This window comes from Myotis myotis, unplaced genomic scaffold (genome assembly GCF_014108235.1).
Source record: "Myotis myotis isolate mMyoMyo1 unplaced genomic scaffold, mMyoMyo1.p scaffold_m19_p_7, whole genome shotgun sequence".
Taxonomy (NCBI): Eukaryota; Metazoa; Chordata; class Mammalia; order Chiroptera; family Vespertilionidae; genus Myotis; species Myotis myotis.
This window is the reverse complement of record NW_023416379.1, coordinates 56,347,696-56,372,975: the sequence shown is the minus strand read 5'-3', so window position 1 is coordinate 56,372,975 and position 25,280 is coordinate 56,347,696. Positions and strand designations below refer to the sequence as shown.

Genomic DNA, 25,280 nt, shown 5'->3' with positions numbered 1-25,280 from the left:
TCACTCACTCTTGTCTCCAGGTATGTTTGTCAGCGCAAAGATCAGCCTTTCCACTTTCAGGGTCTTTGCAGATGTGACTTTCATTATGTTTGGTCTCTCCCCATCCCTAAATGGTTCATTAGATAAGCAGGGGTGGTGTAAGGAGGAGAAAAAGGAGGATTTAAGAAACATTTTCTCTATGGTAGGTAAGTGGTTGATATTTCTTGGGTCTGTCTCTTTCACGGCTATTGTTTATGCTGGCCCTTGATCAGCCCAATGAGGGGGTGTCAGTGTTTCTTTCTGTCCCAAGAGAGTGACAGGAAAACCACAGCTGTGGCCAGCAATGTGTGCAGATGTGGAGAACAGTATAGCTAGGGGCCAGCAGCTGAGACAGAACACGGAAAACACTATCCTGGCTTTATTTTCATTGTTTTATGCACTTTTGCTGTTTTTCTATTAACAGTCTTGACACTAGATGAAGCCTGGTGCTTTCCTCTGCTCAGCTTATTACATTGTCTGTAATACTGATTTCCAATAAAAATGATATGTTCAAGCCAGACTTCATCTTATTTCCCTTCTGTAAACAGAGAGATTATTACCATCTTTTTGATGGATGGAGCAGCATGAATTCCAGGATGTACATGTTTCTCATGATAACTTTCAAGCAAACTAAACAAATGTCTTCTGAGTTATTTTTATTGTAATTTTATTCATTTGTCCAGAACACATAGGTCAATTAACTACGTGGTGAACTTGGTAGAATTGGCTGACAGGGGAGTGGCTGGTGTCTGAAGAACAAGCCTAGGTTTTTCTGTCCCAAACTAACATTGCTTAGCTAATAATAATAATAGTCCCGGCTACTATTGATTGATCTTACCTGGATCCTGGCGAGTGACATTTTATGCAATATCACATTTAAACTTTAACAGCAATCCCGTGAAGTAGGTACTGATGCCATCTTCGTTTTCCTGATGGAAAAACTGAGGCTCAGATCTTTCTTTTTCCTTTTTCATTGCTCTAGGTTGGCAAACTCTTTCTATAGAAGAACAGAAAGTAAATATTTTAGCCTTTGGGCCACACTATCTCTGTGACAACTCCTCAGCTCTGTTATTGTAATACTACAGAAGCCTTAAAAAATGCAAAACCAAACGAAGGTGGCTGTGTTCCAAATAAAACTTAATTTCTGACACTGATATTTGGATTTCATGTACTTTCCTCATGTCACATAATATTACCATTCTTTTGACTTTTCTAACCATTAAAAATGTAAAAATCATTCTTTACTTGCAGTCAGTACAGGAGCCAGTGGTTGGCAAGATTTGCTGATCCCTGATGTAGATGATGAGAAGAGAAGGAAGAATGGGTTGGGATGTGGTAGTAGGAAGGACACTCCTTTCAGAGGGAACAGCAATGTGTGCAAGTAGCAGAGAGCATGAAGTGTTTGAGGAAATGCAATCAATGCAAGTACAGTTTGATTGGGTGTGTGGTATGATTGGAGGAGACATCCAGGCCCAAGTTATGGCCTTGTAGGACATTTTAATGATTTTGGACTTTATCTTTAGATCAGTGAGAAGACATTAAAAGAATTAGGCAAAGGAGTCGAAACCGGTTTGGCTCAGTGGATAGAGCGTCGGCCTGCGGACTGAAGGGTCCCAGGTTCGATTCCGGTCGGGGGCATGTGCCTGGGTTGCGGGCACATCCCCAGTAGATGTGCAGGAGGCGGCTGATCGATGTTCCTCTCTCATCGATGTTTCTAACTCTCTGTCTCTCTCCCTTCCTCTCTGTAAAAAATCAATAAAATAAAAAAAAAAAAAGAATTAGGCAAAGGAATGAAAAGAGCAATTTTTTTTAAAAAAGATCATTGGCTGATGTGTGGAGAAAGGATTACAGTGGGTTAGTAACAGTAGAAGCAAAAAAACCAGCTGGGTGATCATGGTAGCTATTAGTGAATGTAGTCAGACCGTATCCTGACAACAGCATCTTCGGGCAGCGAGGGTGAGCAGGTTTACAGAGAAGGAAAATGTGGCTGGGAGAGACGAGTGTCTTGCCTGGCCACATAGCAAATGGAAGTAGAGCAAAGATGAAGACCTTGGTCTTTCGGTGACTTTTTCCCTGTATGGTGTGAAATTCTTAACATTCTACAATTAAAATTACGTTTATCTTAATCTGTCATTTATCTCTGACCCTCCAACTGAAGAGCTAGCTACTCCTCTCTGTCTCTCATAAAATTCTCATGAATGAGGATAGTGCCTCTTAGGTTTGAGTCATTAATTTTCATTTTCTGAGGAAATTAGTTTTTTGTTGTTGAGGGAAATAACCCCTTGTTCAAATAAGAGAAAGGCTGAAGATGATACTGTGGGGATGGCTTTGTTATTTTTGTGCTGGCATTTGTCAGGGAGCTGAGTACTTCTTTAAAGGCCAGCTTTTCTTAAAATTTGCATAGCTTTCTTTTCCAAGTGAGAATTGGCTGCTCTCTTCTACCTTTGGAGGAATAATTCGTCTGACTGGGCCTGAGTCACACCAGTTCTGACACAGGCATATACATAACTCTGGCTCAGAGCACTCCATCTTTTGAACAATATGATCAGCAGAAAGGATTTATTCAGGAAAAAGAAAGGCTTGCAAACCAGTGCATGCAGACTGAGCAAGTCATGCGCAAGTTCTGGCCTGTGGCAATATGAAAGGTATTTAAAGGAGGGAAAGGGAGTAAAGGGAATGGAAATTAGAACCATAGAGCTTTACTACAAACACAGAGTTCTCCCTTGTAGGGCTCTCACAATGCTTCCATAAGCCCTAGCTCCTCGCATAGAACCTCCCGACATGTTTGCTTAAAGTGCCAGTTATTCTTTATCACCCACAGTGGACAGTGTCTTGCACACAGCAGATGTTCAGTATTTAATACTGGCTCTGTTGACCTGTCACCTTTGGCATCCATGCTGCACAATGCAACCTCTTCTCTCCAAAATGTCAGAATTTTCTAAGCTGAAGTCTTCAGAAAGAAGACATTTGGGATATCCCCCAAACAGGACAAATTTTAGGAGGATCATCCATTGAGGATCTTCTCCCTTTATGCAACTTATGTTGTCCACTTCTCTTTTCTTCACCCCTTTTGACTAGACTTAGGTTGCATGTCTTTATTGTTGTATAGTAGATGCTCAGTAGAGATATGCTGAGTTAGTTCACTCCTGATGCTGATTTTATTTATTCTCTGTAGGCTCTTTTTTTGTTGTTAATCCTCACCCGAGGATATTTTTTCCATTGATCTTTTAGAGCAGTGGTTCTCACCCTTTCTAATTTCGCTACCCTTTAATACAGTTCCTCATGTTGTGGTGACCCCCAATTTCATTGTTACAAATTGAACATAATTAAAGCATAGTGATTAATCACAAAACAATATGTAATTATATATGTGTTTTCCGATGGTCTTAGGTAACCCCTGTGAAAGGGTCTTTCGACCCCCTCAAAGGGGTCGCGACCCACAGGTTGAGAACCGCTGTTTTAGAGAGAGTAGAAGAGAGACGGAAAGAGAGAGAAACATCTATGTGAGAGAAACACATCGATTGGTTGCCTTCTACACATGCCCTGAGCAGGGCCCAGTCAGGGAAGAGCCTGCAACCAAGGTACAAGCCCTTGATTGGAATCAAACTCAGGACCCTTTGGTCCACAGGCCTACACTCTATCCACTGAGCCAAACCGGCTGGGGCTCTATAGGTTCTTTACATATTCACTCAGGTATAGGTGATGAGGCTGAAGTTGCAAGCTCAGAGGTATTTTTTTTTATTAATTAAATCTTTATTGTTCAGATTATTACATTTGTTCCTCTTTTTTCTCCCCATAACTCCCTTCCACCCAGTTCCCACCCCACCCTCCTCCCTCACTCCCCATCCACTGTCCTCATCCATAGGTGCACGATTTTTGTACAGTCTCTTCCCGCATCCCCCTCACCCCTTTCCCCCCAAGAATAGCCAGTCCACTCCCTTTCTATGCCCCTGATTCTATTATAATCACCAGTTCATTCTGTTCATCAGATTATTCTCTTGATTTTCAGATTCACTTGTTGATAGATGTGTATTTATTGTTCATAATTTGTATCTTTACCTTTTTCTTCTTCTTCCTCTTCTTAAAGGATACCTTTCAGCATTTCATATAATGCTGGTTTGGTGGTGATGAACTCCTTTAGCTTTTTCTTATCTGTGAAGCTCTTTATCTGACCTTCAATTCTGAATGATAGCTTTGCTGGATAAAGTAATCTTGGTTGTAGGTTCTTGGCATTCATCACTTTGAATATTTCTTGCCACTCCCTTCTGGCCTGCAAAGTTTCTGTTGAGAAATCAGCTGACATTCATATGGGTACTCCCTTGTAGGTAACTGACTGTCTTTCTCTTGCTGCTTTTAAGATTCTCTCTTTGTCTTTTGCTCTTGGCATTTTAATGATGATGTGTCTTGGTGTGGTCCTCTTTGGATTCCTTTTGTTTGGGGTTCTCTGTGCTTCCTGGACTTGTAAGTCTATTTCTTTCACCAGGTAGGGGAAGTTTTCTGTCATTATTTCTTCAAATAGGTTTTCAATATCTTGCTCTCTCTCTTCTTCTGGCACTCCTATAATTCTGATGTTGGTACGCTTGAAGCTGTCCCAGAGGCTCCTTACACTATCTTCATATTTTTGGATTCGTTTTTCATTTTGCTTTTCTGGTTGGGTGTTTTTTGCTTCTTCATATTTCAAATCTTTGACTTGATTCATGCAATCCTCTTGTCTGCTGTTGGGAGTCTGTATAATATTCTTTATTTCAGTCAGTGTATGCTTAATTTCTAGTTGGTCCTTTATCACAACATCGAGGGTCTCATTAGATTTCTTGTAGATCTCATTAAGTTTATCGGCAGTTTCTAGAAAATTCTTGAAAAACCTTAAAAGTGTGGTTTTGAACTCTATATCCAGTCGTTTGCTTTCCTCCATTTCTCATTTGTGTCCTTTTTCTTTGTCTCCACATTTTTTATGCTACCCTGTGTTGATAAAGTGGTTTTCTGTGCTGAGTGTCCTCTAGGGCCCAGTGGTTCAGCCTCCTCAATTACCTGAGGAGGACACTCTTGGTGCACCCCCTTGTGGTCTTTGTGCACAGTCTTGTTGTAGTTAAGCCTTGATTGTTGTAGTTATCACTGGGAGGAATTGACCTCCAGGCCAATTGGCTGTGAGAATCAGCTATGTCTGCAGTGGGAGAACTTCTGTGCTGGAGACACCCCTCTGGGGCAAGACTTGCTTCAATGGGGCTTTGGTGCTCACCGAGTCTGCCCCCTGAGTGTGTCCTTTATGGTTCCATGGAGCTGCAAACTGGATGATCCCACTCTGACCTCTGGGTTTCCTGGCTCCTGGATCACAAGCTCAGAGGTATTGATGTACTCTCTCTCTCCTTCCTTTTGTTCTTTCATCAGTTATTGAAAGTTGATTATGTGCCAGGTATTAGGGTAAGTTATGCAGAGTGGGGGTCAACAACAAAAAAAGACATGGTTTCTGATATCAAATACATTCCAGTCTAGTGGAGAGAGAACAGGAAATAATGGCCACTTTGTATGAGGTGTGGGCAGCCATGAGGGCCTCTCCCTGACCTAGTGGGTAGGACCTCCCCGAGGGATTTTCTTGCTGAAGTATCAAAGGTGGTCAAGAGCAATCGGAGTCCCTGAGCAGCTGTGGGTGAATTAACAGGTTCTGCACTTGCCTTTCTCCATGTGTGCACAGTGGAGATGTCTGCCCAGAGGTCAATTTCTAACAGAACATCTCAGCAGTCTGCATCTAACGCTGACTACTCCTGGGAATATGAGTATTATGAGATTGGACCAGTTTCCTTTGAAGGACTGAAGGCTCATAAATGTAAGTCGTTTACAATTCTCCATTGTAAGCATGATATGTATTTGTCTTAACCTGTGAAATCCCCAGTGATTACTTTTCCTGAACATTCTATTTTTTTGCAGAACTCTGTCCTCTACCCCACAAAGTCCCAGAAAACACCCCCTTTAAACACCCTGATTGCTTATGGATGGTATTACATGTGGGCCTTGATGATTCTGAGTGACAAGGAATTGAAAGATGGGGAAACATCAATCAATGTCAGTATTAAGCTGAGACATTGCATTAAAGCTCTAACAATTCCAGCTCTCCCAATCTGTGTAAACATTTGGACCTTCAAATGTTGTATAAATGCGACAAAAGTAGAATCTGGAACTATTAATTCTGAAGAACCTTGTTATGTAACACATGGTCATCGACATCTTTCAGTCCATTAGTTTTCTGGAACTGGAGCTAGGAGAGCATTCTCTGTGTATGTTCATGATGATGGGCAAGAATAGCCTGTGATCATTCCTAACTCTGTGTTATTTGATTCATGTGTCATGTTATTGGACTGATTAATGATCCAGCACAGAGAGCACAGAGCAAGGAAATATAATTATGTGAGAGGTTACTGTCCAATTCCAGTCATAACTGAAAGCTGACTGTCCTGTGTGAAGCATCTGTGTTTTCTTAAGTAGAGTTTACATAACAAGCAGGAACTGCTGCCCACTCCCAGGTCCTGTCCTGATTACCCCATAAATAGTCCAGAGATGTGTGCTTGTTTCAGAATGAATATCTATTTGCAGCACCACCAACATTTTAGGTTTGTAACTGGCTCAGATTAATGGGACACATTAGGAAATATAAGACAGATTAGAACTGGGGATATAGATGTGGCAAAGGAAAAGCATTTGCTCGTTTAGTATTTCCTGGCCACTCCCATGCTGACCTTGGCATTCATCATCCCTCACACTGATTTGCTATTCCTTGCAAGGTCAACTTGAGGGGAAATTATTTTATTATGATGCACACCATTTAGAACTCCACTGGCCATGTGCTCTACCCTTTACTGTAATGCTCTCTTAGAAGCTCCGTCTCTTGACAGGACAGGAGCTGCTGCTCAAAGCCACTCTGGAAGGCTTCCCTTGGTTTCCTGAACCATGGCACTCTTCAGAACCTCACTCTGTTTGAACCTCTATGCTGACTTCCTCCCAAGAAAGGGTATTTCCATGAAGACCAGGAGCTGTGTGTCCCCCAGTTTACCACGGTGCCCATGCCCATGAAACTTCACATATAAATATAATTTCAGGAGAGCTTGATGTTCCTAGGGTACAATGGGATTCTCCATTCATCCCTGAAAGGGTGAGAATATACCTTGGGGTTGGACCACACGGCAGAGGATGCAGTAGAGAAGAAATAAAGGTAATAATTTAAGGAAGTAGAATTTTGTTTGAGGGGAATGTAAATAAGCAAAACTGCATAAATAAGCGAGGAAAAAGGAAACATTCTGATGAGAAACAGGTGCCGCATTATCAAGGAAACATTTGGAAATGCTGTTGAATCACAGAGATTCTGAAATTCTAACCACAGAACCTCCCGGCTCTGCCCCCCTAAGACTCCTCCTTTGCTGGGACCCTCCCATGCCCACATTATTGCTGCTTTTTGATCAGGGCTCTGGGGCCCTAGAAGGGCAGAGGGAAGGGTCTGGGCTGCGTGAACGCACCCTCTCCCACCTCTGCCCACCTTGGGTTTGGGAAGCAGAGGACCGATGGGATGCAGCTCCCATTGCAGGAAAGCCCCCCCCTGAGAACCCCTTCCTCATACACAGATTTTATAAGTGAAGCCATGAGACTAGATTCACCTCTCAGCTGAATGTGATGCTGGTGTGTGTCGTCGTAGAATTTGCTCTGGTTCTGCAGGCAGCGGATGAAGTGCGGTGTGCTGTCACTTATTTGTACAGTGGTGTTGCACAGTCTGTGTCCCCATCATTGAGTTGTTATTGTTACCTGTCAGTTGCACTTACTTACATGTGTTTTTTGGGACTTGTCCTTGTGTCTTTTTTAGGCCTCATTTCCATTATAAGGCAAAGTGTACAATTTCTGTTTCCTTGGCCCGCTTAACCCCAGGAGAGATACATGGGTTTTGCATCCAGAATGCTGACTATTCATCACATTGTTGAATAATAGCTGTTAACTTAGGCAGGAGTATATGTAGAATGAAAGTATAATTAAACAGGGTAAACTGCTGATCTGCTTTCTTTGCTTTAGAAAAGATGGATTAGAATTTAATTAGAACAAGTAAAATAATTCAGCTTAGTTGTCTCCTCCAGATTTGAGACCCTAGTGTATTTGTGCCAGGGTCTGTAGACAGTCCAGTCTCATCCCTGTCCTAGGGACATACACTTGTGACTATCTCCCAAGACAGGGTCAAGGAAGGGCCCATGTAGCGAAGCACAGACAAAAATGCCGCGGGGTTCAAGGACTGGAGAGAGCTATCAGCTGGGGAAATTCGCCCAGGCTTGGTGAAGGAGATGGTGTAAGGCACGGCTTTAAGGGTGGATGGACTTGTATCAGCTCTAGGTTGGGGACAGTTGTTGTAGCCAGGTAAAGGTAAGAGCCCCTGAAAAGGCATGGGGATTAGGAATTTGTGGCTAAGGTTAAGGTAAATACAGGGACACAATGTTCCCTAATCTGATGTGAAACATGGGTTTTAAGGTAGGGGTAGGCTGGGAGAAAATAATTTAACAATAATAGCTGGCAAATGTAGATTATCTTTTTCCCAGATGCCAGGCATTGTATAACGTGCTTTATGTATGGAAACTTTTTTAACCTGGAGAAGGTTGCGTCTATCTGTGCCATGCCAGCACAGCCAAGGGGTTTGGTGAGCCTGAGGAGGGGCGGCAAAGGATGTAGAAAAGACAGACAAAGAGAATAAGCTGGGTCTAGGTCAGTGATGGCGAACCTATGACACGCGTGTCAGAGGTGACACGCGAACTCAGTTTTTGGTTGATTTTTCTTTGTTCAATGGCATTTAAATATATAAAATAAATATCAAAAATATGTTTTTGTTTTACTATGGTTGCAAATATCAAAAAATTTCTATATGTGACACGGCACCAGAGTTAAGTTAGGGTTTTTTAAAATGCTGACACTCCGAGCTCAAAGGTTCACCCTCACTGGTCTAGGTGCATCTTCCTGTGCCTGGCTGAGGCCACAGAAAGAGACTCAGACAGAAACCTGAGCCTTTATTTTATAGCCAGAGGTAAACAAGGTAGTGGTCACCATAGCTACAATGTTCTTGTGAGTTTCACTTGTTTTGGCAGCACTTGCTGCATCTCCCTCAGCCCATTAGCTACCCAGATAGGATCTAGGGAGAGTCATAAGGTCAAGCCTAGTTATGCTAAGAGGGCTGTGCCCTCTAAACTGGGACTTGTTTGTGGCTTTGCCAATAGGTCAGTCTGAGGCTTAACCCTGTAGCCACTCCCTACACTATCTTTGTTGAAGAGTTTTTCATAAGAGAGCAATATTATCAGAGCTGGGATAAAGCAGGTTCACACTGAGCTGCACAAGGAAAAATAGAAGAGAACACAGGAGGCCATTTGCATGTTCTCAGCAAGAGACAATGAGGACCTCAACTATTCCAGCATGAACAGCAGTGAAAAAAAATGGGTTGGTTTGAATCAGAATTCACTTAAAACTGTATATTGCGGTTTCTGCTAAAAATGGCATTTTCTAACTCAAGATACTTCAATGGAATCTTGGGGTCCTAGATGGCCCATGTTCTGTCCTCAGTTCCTTTACTGGGAAATGGAACCCAGCGGTCAATAAGACAGAAGTCTCTCAGTGTTACCTGAGATGGGAACATGGAGGTGACCCAGACTCTTCTCTCTGTCTCATCCCTGCATCTTACCTGTCCCCAGTTGATGGATGGGTCAGGGTTGTCCCATAGATTGTTGATGTACCAACAATCATTTCATGCACCAAAAAGTTCAGATTTCTTGAATGCTCCAGTTTTCAGCTCCTGTGAAATGCTAATCCCAGTATTCACTGTCTTGCAGATTCTATTGTGATTGGATTTTGGGTTGGTCTCGCAGTCTTCGTGATTTTCATGTTTTTTGTGCTGACTTTGCTGACCAAGACAGGAGCCCCACACCAAGAGTAAGTTTGGGCTGTTCCTAAATATCTATAGAGCTCCACAGGGAACTGAAGAAACAGAAATAGTATCCAGGGCTGGGGTTACTTCCCGGGGTGTGGAGAGAAGGGCTTGGTTATGGATAACTGCCTGCGTCTAGGCACCTGTGGGTGGGATCTGCCTTCCTCCTGGTCTCTGGCCTCTGGGACTTGTTTTCAAGTGGATCCTTGTGAACCTGGGTTTCTTGGTTCATTCTTACAGTTTAATGCTGATGCAGGCCTGATTTTTATGTTGAAGTGCTTATTAATTAGGATGTGTTCTCTGCTTAGTCCCAAGAGAATTTAGATGACTCGCCAGATTAAAAACACTGAACAAGGACAACGACTACTAAGTAGGATGAAAACTAGTTTTTAAAAACATGTCAAGAAGTAGAGAAATAATTTTTACTGACTATTCTATTGAATTTATCATTGCCAATAAACACTGAGTTTAATGCTGAGTTTCCTTGGATCTAGTATTAAAAAAGGAAATAGTAAAGATTATGTGTTATTCATAGCAGGACAAAGAATATTTGTGTTGGGCTTTGGATTTACGGAGAAAATTATTACGTGGTTGCTTAAAGAATACTGAGCAACATTAGAAGGAATTTGTTCAGTTATGGTTTTCAAAAACTCAGAAATGTTTTGGAGAATTTTTTTCCCCAACTTTTTTTAAAAAGGGAAATAAAACATATGTTGAATACTGTTTTAGTTGGCTCCAGCAGACACAGTAGCATACTAAAATTAGGTAATTAGAAGAGCGTTTAATGAAGGGGCTATTCATAAGTTGTGGCTAGGGAGAAGGACAACCCCACAGGGTAGTGCATCATTGTAAGTTGATGGTCTAGTTCAGTGATGGCGAACCTTTTGAGCTCGGCGTGTCAGCATTTTGAAAAACCCTAACTTAACTCTGGTGCCGTGTCACATATAGAAATTTTTTGATATTTGCAACCATAGTAAAACAAAAACATATTTTTGATATTTATTTTATATATTTAAATGCCATTTAACAAAGAAAAATCAACCAAAAAAATGAGTTCGTGTGTCACCTCTGACATTTGTGTCATAGGTTCGCCATCCTGGTCTAGTTTCATTTTTTTGCATGTATCTGTTCAATTTTCCCAGCACCATTTATTAAAGAGACTATCTTTATTCTATTGTGTGCCCTTGCCTCTTTTGTCAAATAGTATTTGACCATAATGGTGTGGGTTGATTTCTGTTCTATATACCTATTCTTGTGCCAGTACCAGGCTTTTTTATTATTATTATTATAATGACTTTGTAGTATAGTTTGATATCCAGTATTATGATCCCTCCAACTTTATTCTTTTATTCTTGGTGAGGCTATTTGTGGTCTTTTTTTGGTTCCATATAAATTTTTAGAATATTTATTCTAGATCTGTGAAATATGCCATTGGTATTTTAATAGGGATTGAATTGGATCTATAGATTGCTTTGGGTAGTACGGACATTTTAATGATATTAATTCTTCCAACCCATGAACATGGTGTATTCTTCCTCTTGCTTGTATCTTCCTCTACCTCTTTTTTCAATGTCCTGTAGTTTTCCAAGTATAGGTCTTTTACCTCCTTGGTTAAGTTTATTCCTTGGTATCTTATTTTTTTGTTGCAATGGTAAATGGGATTGTGTGTTGTTGTTTAAGTTTCTCTTTCTTAGAGTTCATTATTGGTGTATAATTACCATATTCTTATTACCATTTCACTATACAGTCTCCAGTATCTGTTGTTCAGTCTTCAGCCTACACTTGAACTATAACAAATGTCTGGGTAAAGGGAGCAGCTCTGTCCATACTCAGCTATGTCCAGACATCAGGATCTGGAAAAAAAACGCATTTTACATGAAAGGATAATACCATTTTATTGAAGCATAGGGAGCTATATGGTTGAGAATCTCATTAATAGACACTTAAAAAGACACAAACTTCCCCCTTTCTCTGTCCATGTCCTTATGGACATCTGCACATACCTTTTCTTATATTATATTGGTCCATGAACTTGGAAATATGATGTGGATTGCAACAGTAGTAAGAGAAGTCGAGTTCAAACTCAGATTAGGGCACATCTCATAGAGTGGTCAGGGAATAATAACACCTTAGTGGGACAGATGGATTCTTATGATGTACTTACTGAGATGGATTTGTCTGATGTGGGATGCAGGTGATTGTACAGATGGGCACCCTACCTCAAAGTATAGCATGACTTCCTGTGATGGTTAATTTTATGGGTCAACTTGGCCAGGCCATGGTACTCAGATATTTGGTCAAACATTATCCCTGATGTTTCTGTGAAGATCTTGTGTGTATGTGTGTGTGTGTTTAAATGCAATGAACATTTAAGTCAGTATTCTTTGAGTAAAGCAGAACATCCCTATTATATGGGTAGTTTTCATTTAATCAGTAGAAGGCCTTTCTAAAAACAGATTAACCTGCCTCAAGCTAAAAGGAATACTGCAGACTGCTTCACACTCGAACTGCAACTCTGCCCTGGGTTTGCAGCCTGCCAGTCTACCTGCAGATTTTGGACTTGCCAGTCTCCACAATCACATGGACCAATTTCTTAAAATAAATCTGTATCCCTCTCTATATATACGATAGAAAGATGATAGATAGATAGATAGATAGATAGATAGATAGATAGATAGATAGGAAGGAAGGAAAAAATGAAAGAAAGAAAGAAAGAAAGAAAGAAAGAAAGAAAGAAAGAAAGAAAGAAAGAGAAGAAAGAAAGAAAGAAAGGAAGAAAGAAGAAAGAAAGAAAGAAAGAAAGAAAGAGAAAGAAAGAAGAAAGAAAGAGGAGGGAGGAAGGAAGGAAGGAAGGAAGGAAGGAAGGAAGGAAGGAAGGAAGAGGAGAGAAAGAAAAACAGGTGATACACAACACACACACACACACACACACACACACACACACACACGGATCCTGTTTACTGTTTCTCTGGAGAATCTGACTAGTACATTTCCTTAACGTGTCATGTTGACCCTGGATAGCTGAGACTTGCATTTCTAGTCTTCTAATTGGCAGTTCATTCAGTTCAACTTGCAAATGGTTTCTCATTTGATGGCGTTTCTGAATAATCTCAATCAAAGAACAGGGGTCATTGTAACTCCACATGCTTTCAATGAGGTTAAGGAGAACGTCTTACCTTTTTGTTTTACTTTTAATAAAGTGTGTCTCAGAGGGCTAATCTATTATTTTAAGTATTTTTTTGAGTCTAGGGCAATGTAAGACATGGCATTTTGTTGCAGTATATCAATAGAAAACTGAAAGAAACAGACATGCAAAAAATCCCTAAATGGATCAGTTAAAAAGGCTTTTTGATCTTAATAAACTTGACATTTATTTGGCAGAAATTTTATCTAAAATGGCCATTATTTTTCCCATTCATCCAACTTTAATATAAAATAAACAATTTTAATTTTTCCTGTGGTAATCAGGCATGAAGGAAAGAATGATGAAATCATTGAGAATACTAATAAAAACCTTTTAAAAACATGTTTATTATATGCCAGGGTCTACTAATCCCTTTATATATGTAATCTCACTAAATCCCCACAGGAAGATGAAATAAACCCTGTAAGTGTTCCCACTTTACAGATAAGAAAAATGAGGTAGAATCGTTTGTCTGAGGTCTCACAGGTAAAACAAACAGAAAAATGCTGTGAACCAGGCAAAGCCTCTTAGTTAGACTCTGAAGCTCCTGTTATTAACCACTACGTTGAATCAAAGATAGTAAGCAGTCAGATTTGTTTTCTTTTATCACATAGCTAATCAAGTGTGTGCTCTAGGATCAAATATTTCCAGATTGACTTGCTGAGATTTTGGCTGAATTCTTAAGCCTCTCTATGCTTGACATTCCTCATTTGTAAAAATACAGTCATTCCTGCCTCCTAGGATTAAAGTAAAGATTAAGCAAGCTAATGCCTATGGCGCCACAGGCATATGCTGTGCTCACAATGGTCAGTGAAGATTAGGCCACCCCTTCAGTGCTGGTGGAAGTCCTGGTGGCAGCTCAAGGGTCCAGGTGAAGAGTAGGAGTGAGAAGAAAAACCCACCTCACATGGGACAACCAGACTAGAAACATTCACGTAGCATCTACACTTGTCAGAATGGTGCCTCATTCTCCCCCAGCGTCAGCTTGGGTGTGTCTCTCAGTAAAACAGTAAGATGAATAGAGAGAATCTACGTAGAGACTCTTGGTGATGGATAGAAAGGACGGTTATGTCTGAGTTCTGGTTGCTTTAAAACTCTCTGGTTGGTTTGTCCTAAGGACAGTTACTTCCTCAAGTAGGATATCACGAATATGATTCCAATGTTCTGGTTAAGATACCTGACCAAGTCTGCAAGCTCCAAACAGATCAGTGGTGAACCTACTAAATTCTTTTTTCCCATGGAGGCATCTCAGGGGTGGGTGGGTGGGTTTGAATGGCTCACTAGGGTCTTATCATTGCTGAGAATGGGAAGGGTCTGTGTATCCCTTTCGACAGTGGCGAGACACAAGGATGACAGAGACCACCACCTCTGCCCCACCCCCTGTGCCCATGCCCACAACAAACATTGCTAATCAATGGTGTTATCCTCCATGCGTGGCCAAGACTTTGCCTCAGAATCATTTTCAAAACACCACTCCAGATAGCCATCGGGAATCAATCACAGTTCACCTGAGAGAGAACAGATATTTGTCATCTCTTTGGATGGCAAGAGTTGAAATCTCTTCAACTGCACAGAACTCAGGACATAATAAAACAGGCAAGTTTTCCCCCTAAAGTTTTCAACTCGGGATCATATTAGGATAAGACAATTGGAATCACTGACTACTCAGTGGCTTCTGTTAAGGGAGGGAGTGTGCAAGAGTTAGACTAGGTTATAAGACAGTAAAAATCATTCTCCACAGCTCAGGACAACACAACATAGGTGTACTTCTTGCACAATCTACATGTCTACTGAGGGTTGGCAAGGGGTGGACAGAAGCTTCTCCACTTGTAGCTGCACTATCTCCCACACTCAGCTCGCTAGTCACAGTAACAGGGAAGAGGAAGCCTGGAGAGCTCACCTGTGCCCTTCCGTTCTTCATCCTGGAGGAACACATCCCCTCCTCTCAGAGCTCAGTGGGCAGAGCTAGCCACACACCCCTGGCTGCCCAGCCTGGGAAGGGCAATCTGCCCAGGAGAAGAGAACCAGGTATCGGTACACCCTAGCGGAGTCCACTGAAGAGGGAGAAAGACTGTTAGAAAGTTGGCATCATCTTTCTCAAAAGCTTTCAGGGCCAAGAAGCAGCTTTAATGGGGTTTATTTCCCCCATGGAATATTCGCGGTTGTTTTGTGGGGGGGGGGGGGGCCCTCTTACCTGGATCCTTTATGGAGAAGGAAGGTAAAAGAACCATTTCCCCCTGCTTTCTCAACTAAGGAGCCATTCACTGTCTATGGTGTCTTGTTAAAGCATTATGGCTCTATTACCATAATCCGCCAGAGAGAAAGAGCAGCAGGAAAGGCTTGGGTCACAGCTTTATGTTGGCTATTTTAGACTTCTTTAAAAATTATCAAACCACAGACATCGTACACCTCACATACCACCCTTTTGGAGCCTTTGCTAAGTGGACTTTGTCCAGGTGGGGATGTCCTTTATTTAGGGGTGAGAGCAGGATTTCTCAGGACCTTATAAAAATGGAAATTACATTTTACCTTGGGTTGCAATGACCTGAATATGGCACTGACTAGAGGATGCATATAATGCAACTGAAAGCTAACAGCAGGAAAATGTCCCTGCTCAAGGTCTTTGAGAATGGCCAAGGCCCCAGGAGCTAGCTGGCAAAGTGCGGGTGTAGTGAGTGGGGCCCATGGAAGTTCTGCCGCTCCAAGAGGTCTACCCATAGCAACGGGTAGAAAATCTGACTATTAAAAGGGAGAAAATATGACTATTTTATGTATTTGATTCAATTTATAAATTTATACACCTTAGTTCAGGAGTTACTTTTGATTTCCCATCAATTAAGAGGCAAGTGCACAGCGATGGACTTGTTCAGGACTGTACTGAGGGTTGTACTAAGGTAGTGGAACTTTCCAGAGAAACTGACATCTTCCTGAAAGGCAGTACTACCCACTAATGCAACCAGAGGTACTTCCACACACACGGAGGGTTTGGTTGGCACCTCTGGGCTTGCTACCTGAGATAAAGCTCTCAGTTCAGGCTATGGTTTCAGAAATGTTAGTGGTTATTATGATTTTCTCAGGTTGTTAAGTATAGAAGCTTTCACACTTTATTTTTAAAAATCCTCACCTGAGGTTCCATTGATTTTTAGAGTGGAAGGGAGAGGGAGAGACAGAGAGAGAGAAACATCGATGTGAGAGAGACACATCAGTTGGTTGCCTCCCACACATGCCCAGTGCCAGGGATCGAGGCTACAGCTGAGGTTCGTGCCCTTGATAGGAATTGATCCTGAGACACTCCAGTCCGCAGGCCTATGCTCTATCCACAGGGCCAAACTGGCTAGGGTAGAAACTTTAACTCTTCATGCATCTTTGTAACTTACTCATCTTTCAAAGTCCCCTGGAAGTGACTGCTGGAAACACCAGATGCTGCAGCTGTTCTGCCTGCCAGTTTTCACAAATGAGACCAACCTGAGTACAGCAGTGGGCATGCGAATACTCTTAGCACAGCAGTAGCCGCTTCATTTGTAAAATCTTGCCATAAGTCTGGAAAATTCCTAGGGGAATAATCCAGAGTATTATGGGTATTTTTCTTTGGCAAACGGAAGAGTCTTTCCTCCTGGTCTGACTTGTCTTTTGGTGACAGAGGAAGGAGCATGTCTCTAAACGCTGGAGGTGGCTGTGCCTCTCTGATATCAGGACTTTGGAACACGCTGCTGATACAGCTACTCAGTACACTGACTCAGGGTCTAATGGCTGCAAGGCCCTTTGAGAGATGCGAAGATGCACAAAATATAGCATAGCAGCATATAGGAGAGAGTAGACTACACAAGTAGCCCTGACAGGAGGTGGGAAAGGATGCATCCTGGAAGAGATGGTCAGTGAAATTCAGCAAGCCCAGAGGAGGGAGGTTAGAGATTCTCCATGAGGCAGTGACTTTCGAGTTGCACAGTGAAGACGGGATTTGATTTGACAGACAAAGCAGGGTAGAAGGAACAGCACAAGCAAAGACACAGAGAGGGACAGTCTGAGTTCATTGAGGATCTCCTGTAACTATGGCTCTGAAGCCCACACTCAGGGTAACTTCTTTTAAAGATAACATATTCTTGCCCTCGCTGGTTTGGTTCAGGGGATAGAGTGTCAGCCTACGGACCGAAGGGTCCCGGGTTTGATTCCGGTCGGGGGCACATGCCTGGGTTGTGGGCTTGGTCCAATGTGCAGAAGGCAGCCAATCAGTGGTTTCCTCTCATCATTGATGTTTCTGTCCCTCTCTTCCTCTCAGAAATCAATGAATATATATATATAAAGATCACATATTTTTTATTTTAGGCCTTAGTGGAATTCTGACCCTGTAGGAACTATGGAAGAGGCCTCCTTCAAAAGCAAGAGTTGCTTTAGTTTTAAGATCTTTTCATGATGGATGCATTCACTTATTCATTTAAAAAATTTATTGAGCATCTACTATGACCTAGGCAGAAACACAGAATTCATAATCTTAATGAGGGTGCCAGCCAAGTAAAAAAAAAAGGGGGGGGGGTGTAATACAGAATGAGAAGACAAATGGAGAGAACCACCCAGACCTCAGGTGAACAACCTCATTCAGATTGGAGGAGTCAGGAAAGGTTTCTTGCAGGAGGTGGCACCACACATGATTCATGTTTACCAAGAGGAGTAAGGCAGATTTGCTTGTTTCAGAATTGCCTTGCAAATAACAATGATAAAATCTGGGCAAAATATAAAGAATGACTGTTGGAAGGCACTGAAGAATAAATATTAGTAGGCAAAAACAGAAGGGCTTCTGACCCTGGGAGGAGGAAGCCCTATTAGTTTATGTCTATTGGTATATCGTCAGGAGACTTTCCACCTGAAGTCTGCCAATCTCCTTTAATTCCCTTTGCAGTGCTTTGAAATGTCCAGTTTATAGGACTTATACATTCTTTGTTAAATTTATTCCTAAGTATTGTATTTTTGATGCTATTATGAATGGAATTATTTTTCCATTTTATTATTGTTTGTTACTAGTCTATAGACATACTACAATGAATTTTCTATGAGATTAATTAAAAGGAAAATCTTTTTGACGACAGTGCTGGAACAATGAAATAAACATAAGGTAAAGAATGAACCTTGACCCCTTTCTCAACATAGATCATATACCCAAAGTAGCAGCTCCTAGAACAGCTCTGTTCAGGGGAACTTTCTGTGAGGATGGAAATGTCCTCTGTGCTGTCCAGTTAGGCAGCCACTCAGCACATGTGGCTATTGAGCAGCTGATAGGGGAGTAAGCTGACTGAGAAATCAAGTTTTAAATTTTCCTTAATTCAAATTTAAATAGTCACCTGTGGCTAGTGGCTTCTAGAACTAGCATGGTTCTAGAAGAAGGCATAAGAAAATACCTTTGTGATTTGAGATTTGGCAATTATTTTATAGAGAGGATATAAAAAAGCAATAAACATAAAGAAAAAAGTTAATAAATTGAACTTAACTGAAATTTAAAGTTTCTGCTCATTTAAGAAAAAGAAAATACAAGTCACAGATCAAGAGAAAATGTTTGCAACACATATATCTACCAAAAAACCTGTATGCAGAATATATTACAAAACTCAAGAAAGAGTGTTTACAATACATATATCTGGCAAAGGCCCTGTATTCAGAATATATTACCAGCTTTCTACAAATAAAAGCAAAAACAAAAAACAATACAACTTTTAAAATGGGCAAAGGACTCACACAGACACTTCACAAAAGAAGTTAAACTAATAGCCAATAAGGACAGGAAGAGATGCTCAATATTACTAGCTATCAGAGAAATACACATTAAAACCACAGTGAGATGCCATTTCACTCCCATGAGAATGGCTAACATTAAAAGGACTGACGACACCAAATGCTGACAAGGATGTGGAACAACTCTAATTCTCATATACCAGGGGTCCTCAAACTACGGCCAGCGAGCCACATGCAAATACAAATATTGTATTTGTTCCCGTTTTGTTTTTTTACTTCAAAATAAGATATGTGCAGTGTGCATAGGAATTTGTTCATAGTTTTATTTTTGAACTATAGTCCGGCCCTCCAACGGTCTGAGGGACAGTGAATTGGCCCTGCCGGGGTCCAACCCCAGCAGGTCCAGGGGTCCCCAAAGGTGTGGACGGAGTCGGCGAAGAAGGAAGGACACGGAGACAGCGTTCAGTTGATCAGCAGCCTAGCCAGGATCTCCAGCCAGGATCTCCAGCCAAGTTCTGGTCTCGATCTCCAGAGAGGTTCTGCTTCAGATCTCCAGCCAGGTTCTGTGTCCATGTTCTCTTGCTAGGTTCTCCAGTCAGGTTCTGTCCAGGTTCTCCAGCCAGGTTCAGTCACCAGGTTCTAGTCAGGTTCTCTTGCCAATTTCTATAGTCAGGTTCAGTCCAGGATCTTTTGCCATGTTCTCTCCAGCGAAGTTCTTCTGTCTCCAGAGAACGTTCTGTGTAGGTTCTGTGCCTAGGTTCTGTCTCTCTTGGTTCCGTATTCTAAGTTCTGTATTCTAAGTTCTGTGTTCTAAGTTCTGTGTGTAGGTTCTGCCTTCTGAGTTCTGTGTTCTAAGTTCTGTATTCTAAGTTCTGTCTCTTGCTGTCTTATTACATCTGTATTTATACCAGTTGATTCAATCCTATCAATCTCTATTACAAAGGTTAGGGCGTTTCTTATCTCCATTCCAGGGAGTAAAGATTATGTAGCTTAAGCATGATTGTTCGTAGTTAAAGTGATTAATTACCCACCTGGCACTAGTTAAGAGGTTTTATTCCCTCCCTAACTTCAGGGGAAAATCCCTACCTGGGGAAACAACCTTTCTCAGAGACCTTGGTTAAAACACATAGTGCCAAGAAGGTGAGCAAACATATTAAAAACAGTATGCCATATATGCCAGGTCCCTTGAAACAGCAAGCATGGACCGGCTCCCGGCATGGCCCCCCTGTCATACACTGTGGTGAGGGTGGAGAATGGCATGACCACTTTGGAAAACTTTGTGGTTTCTTATGAAGTTAAACACATATCTATCTACCATATGACCTAGTGATTCTACTCTGAGGCATGTACTCAAGAGCAATAAAAACATAGGTATACAAAGAGACTTTTCAAGAATGTTCATTGCAGTTTTACTCACAAACTAGAAACAACCCAAGTAACCTTTAAAAAGATAATAAATGAATTGTTGTGTATTTACACAGTGGAATTATACTGAGCAAAAAAAAAAGACAGATGGTTGTTACATTGATCAACGTGGATGAATCTCAAAGAACATGCTGAGCAAAGGAATGCAGACACAAAAGGCTGAATATTGTGATTCCATTTCAAGCAAAGGCTAAACTAATCTGTGGTAAGAAAATTTCAAGACAGATTGCCTATAGGAAGTGGAATGAACTGGAAGTTCAAGAACAGGCAAAGCTAACCAATGGAAATGGAGATGAGAGTAGTGTTACCCAAAGGGGATGGAAAATGAATGAAAGAATACTTCCTAGGGAAAAGGACATCTTCTATATCTTGATTGAAGATGGTGGTTACATGGATGTATAAATTAATAAAAATACATTGAATTTTATACTTAAGATCTATGGATTTCTGTATGTAAATTTTACCCAGTGATAGGATGAATAGAAACTACATTGAAGCAAGATGTGTCCATGATCATAGGTTTTCACATATAATTCCTTTCATTTATCAGTCAATGAAAGAAAAGACTAGAAAGACAACCTACTGAATATTTAATGTTTACCAGAGTCTGAGAGTACAAAGAGGAACTTTTCCCTTGTTCTCAGAGGGGAATCAGATAAGTTGCACTGTTCTCACACCAAGAGAACTTCAGGGAAAAGCTTAGGGGGAGAGATGGGGGAGAGAAGGCATCTCAGAGACCTGGGATTCACTGTGGGGAGGGACGAAACTCTTGCACTCCCGTGCCTTTGTTCTTCAATAAGCGTGCGTAAGGGACCCCGTGTAGCCTGTGTAATGCTGCACACAGCTGGGTTTCTGGGTCTGCTTTCCCACTCAGCTGATGCCCAGGGCAGGTGGAAGCTATTCTTCATAGCTTCTTAGTCCTCCAATGAGAGAAGAGTGTGGGCCCCAGCAATCTTAATCATGCCTTTTCAAACATGTTAAGCCCTTCTTTTTGCCAGGTAGTATATCAGCGTATTAGGTCACATGTTGCTGGCATACTCATCGTTGTTCTCAAACATCTTTTAAAGCCGAGTGAAGACAATCCGAGGAGAAAAACCAGCTACTGAAAGATGTGGTGAGCCAGCACAGCCAAGGGTGAGGCGAGCCTGAGGGGAGGGGAGGAAGGGGAGGGGAGGGAGGGCGGCGAAGGATGTAGAAAAGACAGACAGAATAAGCTGGGTCTGGGTGGATCTTCCTGAGCCTGGCTGAGGCCACAGAGAGATCCAGAGGCAAGGTGAGCCTTTATTTTATAGCCAGAGGTAAACAAGGTAGTGGTCACCATAGTTACAATGTTCTTGTGAGTTTCATTTGTTTTGACAGCACTTGCTGCACCTCCCACAGCCCATTAGCTACCCAGATAAGATCTAGGGAACATCATAAGGTCAAGCCTAGTTATGCTAAGAGGGCTGTGCCCTCTAAGCTGGGACTTGTTTGTGGCTTTGCCAACAGGTCAGTCTGAGGCTTAACCCTATAGCTGCCCCCTACACAAGACAAGACCACTTAAATTTGCATTAGAGCAGCGGTCATTCAGCATCTCTCCAAAGACATTTTTTTTTTTTAATTTTGAATACAGAACCTACTGAATGTTTAATGATTTACTCTTGTGTAAATCAGTGATCTTCAGATCACATTTGCTTGACAGACAATGAAATTTGTTAAACAGGCTTTTTTTTCTACAAGGAAAAGCTCCGGCTTCTGAGAGAAATTCTGTGTTTGATGTAACCCATACAATCTGATAGAAAAGTCCCTCAACTGGCTGGATTACAAAGCTTATAGGATTACCGATCTCTGAAATCCAGGTGATTCTTGCTAATTTGGAGGTTTGTGTATATGATCATATTTTCCAGACCTGAACATTGAATCTCTGTCCCCCCACCCCCAACCCCACCCCGGGGGAATTTGGCCGTCAGCACTTTACCCTGAGTGATGGGATGGGAAGGAAGAGAGTCAACTGAGATGGAGAAAGTTATACACTCCTTGAACACAGCCTACTTTTTGTTAGTTTCAGTTTGGATTTGAAAACACAATCAGACATGATTCTTGCCATTAAGGAGCTGATTGTGTGTAAGCAACCTTTGTATACATCTGGGAAGAAGGGGTTAAAGACCATGGAATATTAGGGTATTCAATTTACCCATAAAAGTCTTTTAGTTTATCAGTCAAGGAAAGAAAGGAGGAATAAAAGGACAACCTATTGAATATTTAATGTCCTTGTAGGACTAATTGAGAGCTATGTTATTCATTCATTCATTGACTTATTGCCATTAAATTGCTCATTTGTTTCACACTAAATGAAATAAGAGATTAGAAACCTGGGTTTTATTTCTGTTTCTACCACTAACTGGCTTTGTGACTCCAGTGGGTAGTCTGTTCCCTGCCTTAACTTCTGTGTTTGTAAAATTGGTATAGTAATTCTTGCTCCAAGTGACTTGCTGGCCAGTATATATATTTCAGAGAGGAAGGGAGAGAGAGAGAGAAACATCAATGATGAGAGAGAATCATCCATCAGTGCCTCCTGCACACTCCCTACTGGGGATTGAGCCCACAACCCAGGCATGTGACCTGATGGGGAATCAAACTGTGACCTCCTGCCTGGTTCATAGGTCATGGGTCGATGCTCAACCACTGAGCCACGCTGGCCAGGCTGTGCTGGTCAGTTTTGAGAGTCAAATGAGATAAATGGATACAAACAGCGTTGACAAATAAGAAACTCACCTCTGGCCCTAACTGGTTTGACTCAGTGGATAGAGTGTCAGCCTGTAGACTGAAGGGTCCCAGGTTCAATTCTGGTCAAGGGCATGTACCTTGGTTGCTGGCACATCCCCAGTAGGGGGTGTGTAGGAGGCAGCTGATCGATGTTTCTCTCTCATTGATGTTTCTAACTCTCTGTCCCTCTCCCTTCCTCTCTGTAAAAAATCAATAAAATATATTTTTTTAAAAAGAAACTCACCTCTGTGAGATAATATTGTCTTTGTTCAGGCAGCCTGATATAGGCCAGTGGTTCTAGACCTGACCATGAGCAGTGATCCTGGAGGATTCTATGAAAATACAGATTAGCGGGCCCTGCCTCTGGAGTTTCTGGGGCTGCAGCTCAGGACTCTGCATTTAAGAAGCACTTGAAGTAATCCTGATGCAGGAGAGCTGGGAGTCCCACTGCAAATCCGATGATTCCTCCACAAGATGTCTCTTCCCAGGAAGGTCCCGGGGGCCCTCATGTTGGAGCCTTTGCCTTGGGTTTACTTATGCATGTTCAGAAGTGACGTCTCTCAGTTCTGATGTTTGTCTGCATGCTCTGTACAGGGACTTGCACTCCGTGTGTGCCCAGTGGAAATCCGCCGGCCTGGCCTGCCCTACATGCCCCAAACCACGATTCAGCAGGAGAATGAGGCAGAGTGTAAGCAGTCCTTTCTTTCCCTTTTCTCTATAGCAACGCAGAGCCTTCGGAGAAGAGATTCAGAATGAGCAGCTTTGTGTCAGACTTCGGAAGACCGCTGGAGCCAGACAAGGGCAATGAGGAGTCCCGGTCTCTCTTTCACTGCTACGTCACTGAGGCGGAGCACCTGGAGAAGGCCAGGGCTGGCCAGCAGACCACAGCCCTCGACAGCGACGTGCAGCTGCAGGAAGTCACCAGAAGCAGCGGGCGGCCAGAGGAGGAGCTGAACAGGCTCATGAAATTTGACATCCCCAACTTTGTGAACACGGACCAGAACTCCTCCTTTGGGGACGATGATCTTCTGATTTCAGAACCACCTGTTGTCTGTTGTTCTGGAAAATAAGCCAGTTTCCCAGACTTCACACAGAGACCCGGATTGAGAAACATGCTCTGTAATTTTCTTCCTGAAGATGTTGGGGTGTGTTTGTATAGCAAGAAATCTTCATTTACCAAAGTGGTGTGTGTCTGAGAGAGAGAGAGAGAGAGAGAGAGAGAGAGAGAGAGAGAGAGAGAGAGAAGAGAGAGCCCCCTCAGAAGGGAGCTGATTCAGCTGAGTTTTTATGCCTTTAAACACAACATCTGGGGCTTTGGGGGGAATAAAGTAACCGTCTCACCTTCCTTAATGTTGAGGAATTTGGCCACATACTAGGCATCAGCATTCTCGAATGGGGGTTATCTTCTGTGTTCCTGCCACGGCCATTCTCTGCCTTTAGCAAATTGCTTTCCCTCTGGGCTGCCGCATCCTTTTCCTATAAGGTGAGGAGTCTGGGGTAGATGTTCCCCACTGGCTCTAATATTTTGTGAATTTCTGACTGTGCATGCAGACGAGGCTGGGGTATACATAAAGCCGCATAAACTAAGGCACTGGATCCTATTTCTGATTGTAGGACTCCCCACCCCTGCAAATGTCTGTACCTGCACTCAACCCTTAACTGAGCTCAGCTTTTGCCCGGGCCCAAATGCCTACCAGGATGCCAGGACACTCGTCTCACACATCACTGTGGACAACATTTCTGTCGGCTGTGCCAAAACAGCTTTTCTGAGGACCTCTGGCCACCCATGCTCAAACCAGGGGACAGTCCTACAATGAATTTCAGTCCATGGTATATCTCATAGAACTCCAGTCCCCAAGAAATGTAAGCGAGGTTATCAGCTGAGTGAGGGAGGTGACCTGTGTGTGTCTCTGTGTTGATCTGTCTGTGTCTGGTCACACTGGTGTCCCCTTGGCCACTGAACAAGTCAAGTGCTATTTGCCATGCAGTCTGCTTGCTTGGCAGATGTGTAGGGGATGCTCATCTGGCTAGTATGCGGCTGTGAGTTAAGATGGCGAATGGGTTGTAAATACCCCACGAATAGATATGCAGGTCGGCCTGGTACAACACATTTAAACATGCCCCTGGTATCAGAAATAATTCGGTTTTACACTTCCAGGTTGCATGCATGGCCAACTGCTAATCTCGGTGATGTATTCATTATGGATTTGTTCACCACCTGTCTTGCTTAAGTTAAAAAATAAATACGTTTGATTG

At 42.2% G+C, this 25,280-nt stretch overlaps 1 protein-coding gene across 1 annotated transcript; it reads left to right on the top strand.

Annotated features, from left to right (window-relative positions):
- On the top strand, positions 1-25,280 carry MRAP2 (melanocortin 2 receptor accessory protein 2). The gene is given in 5 exon segments (XM_036318198.1): positions 1-20; positions 5,675-5,839; positions 9,855-9,954; positions 23,746-24,076; positions 24,078-25,280. Coding segments are annotated over 4 exon segments (612 nt in total). The 5' UTR covers positions 1-20; positions 5,675-5,712; the 3' UTR covers positions 24,132-25,280.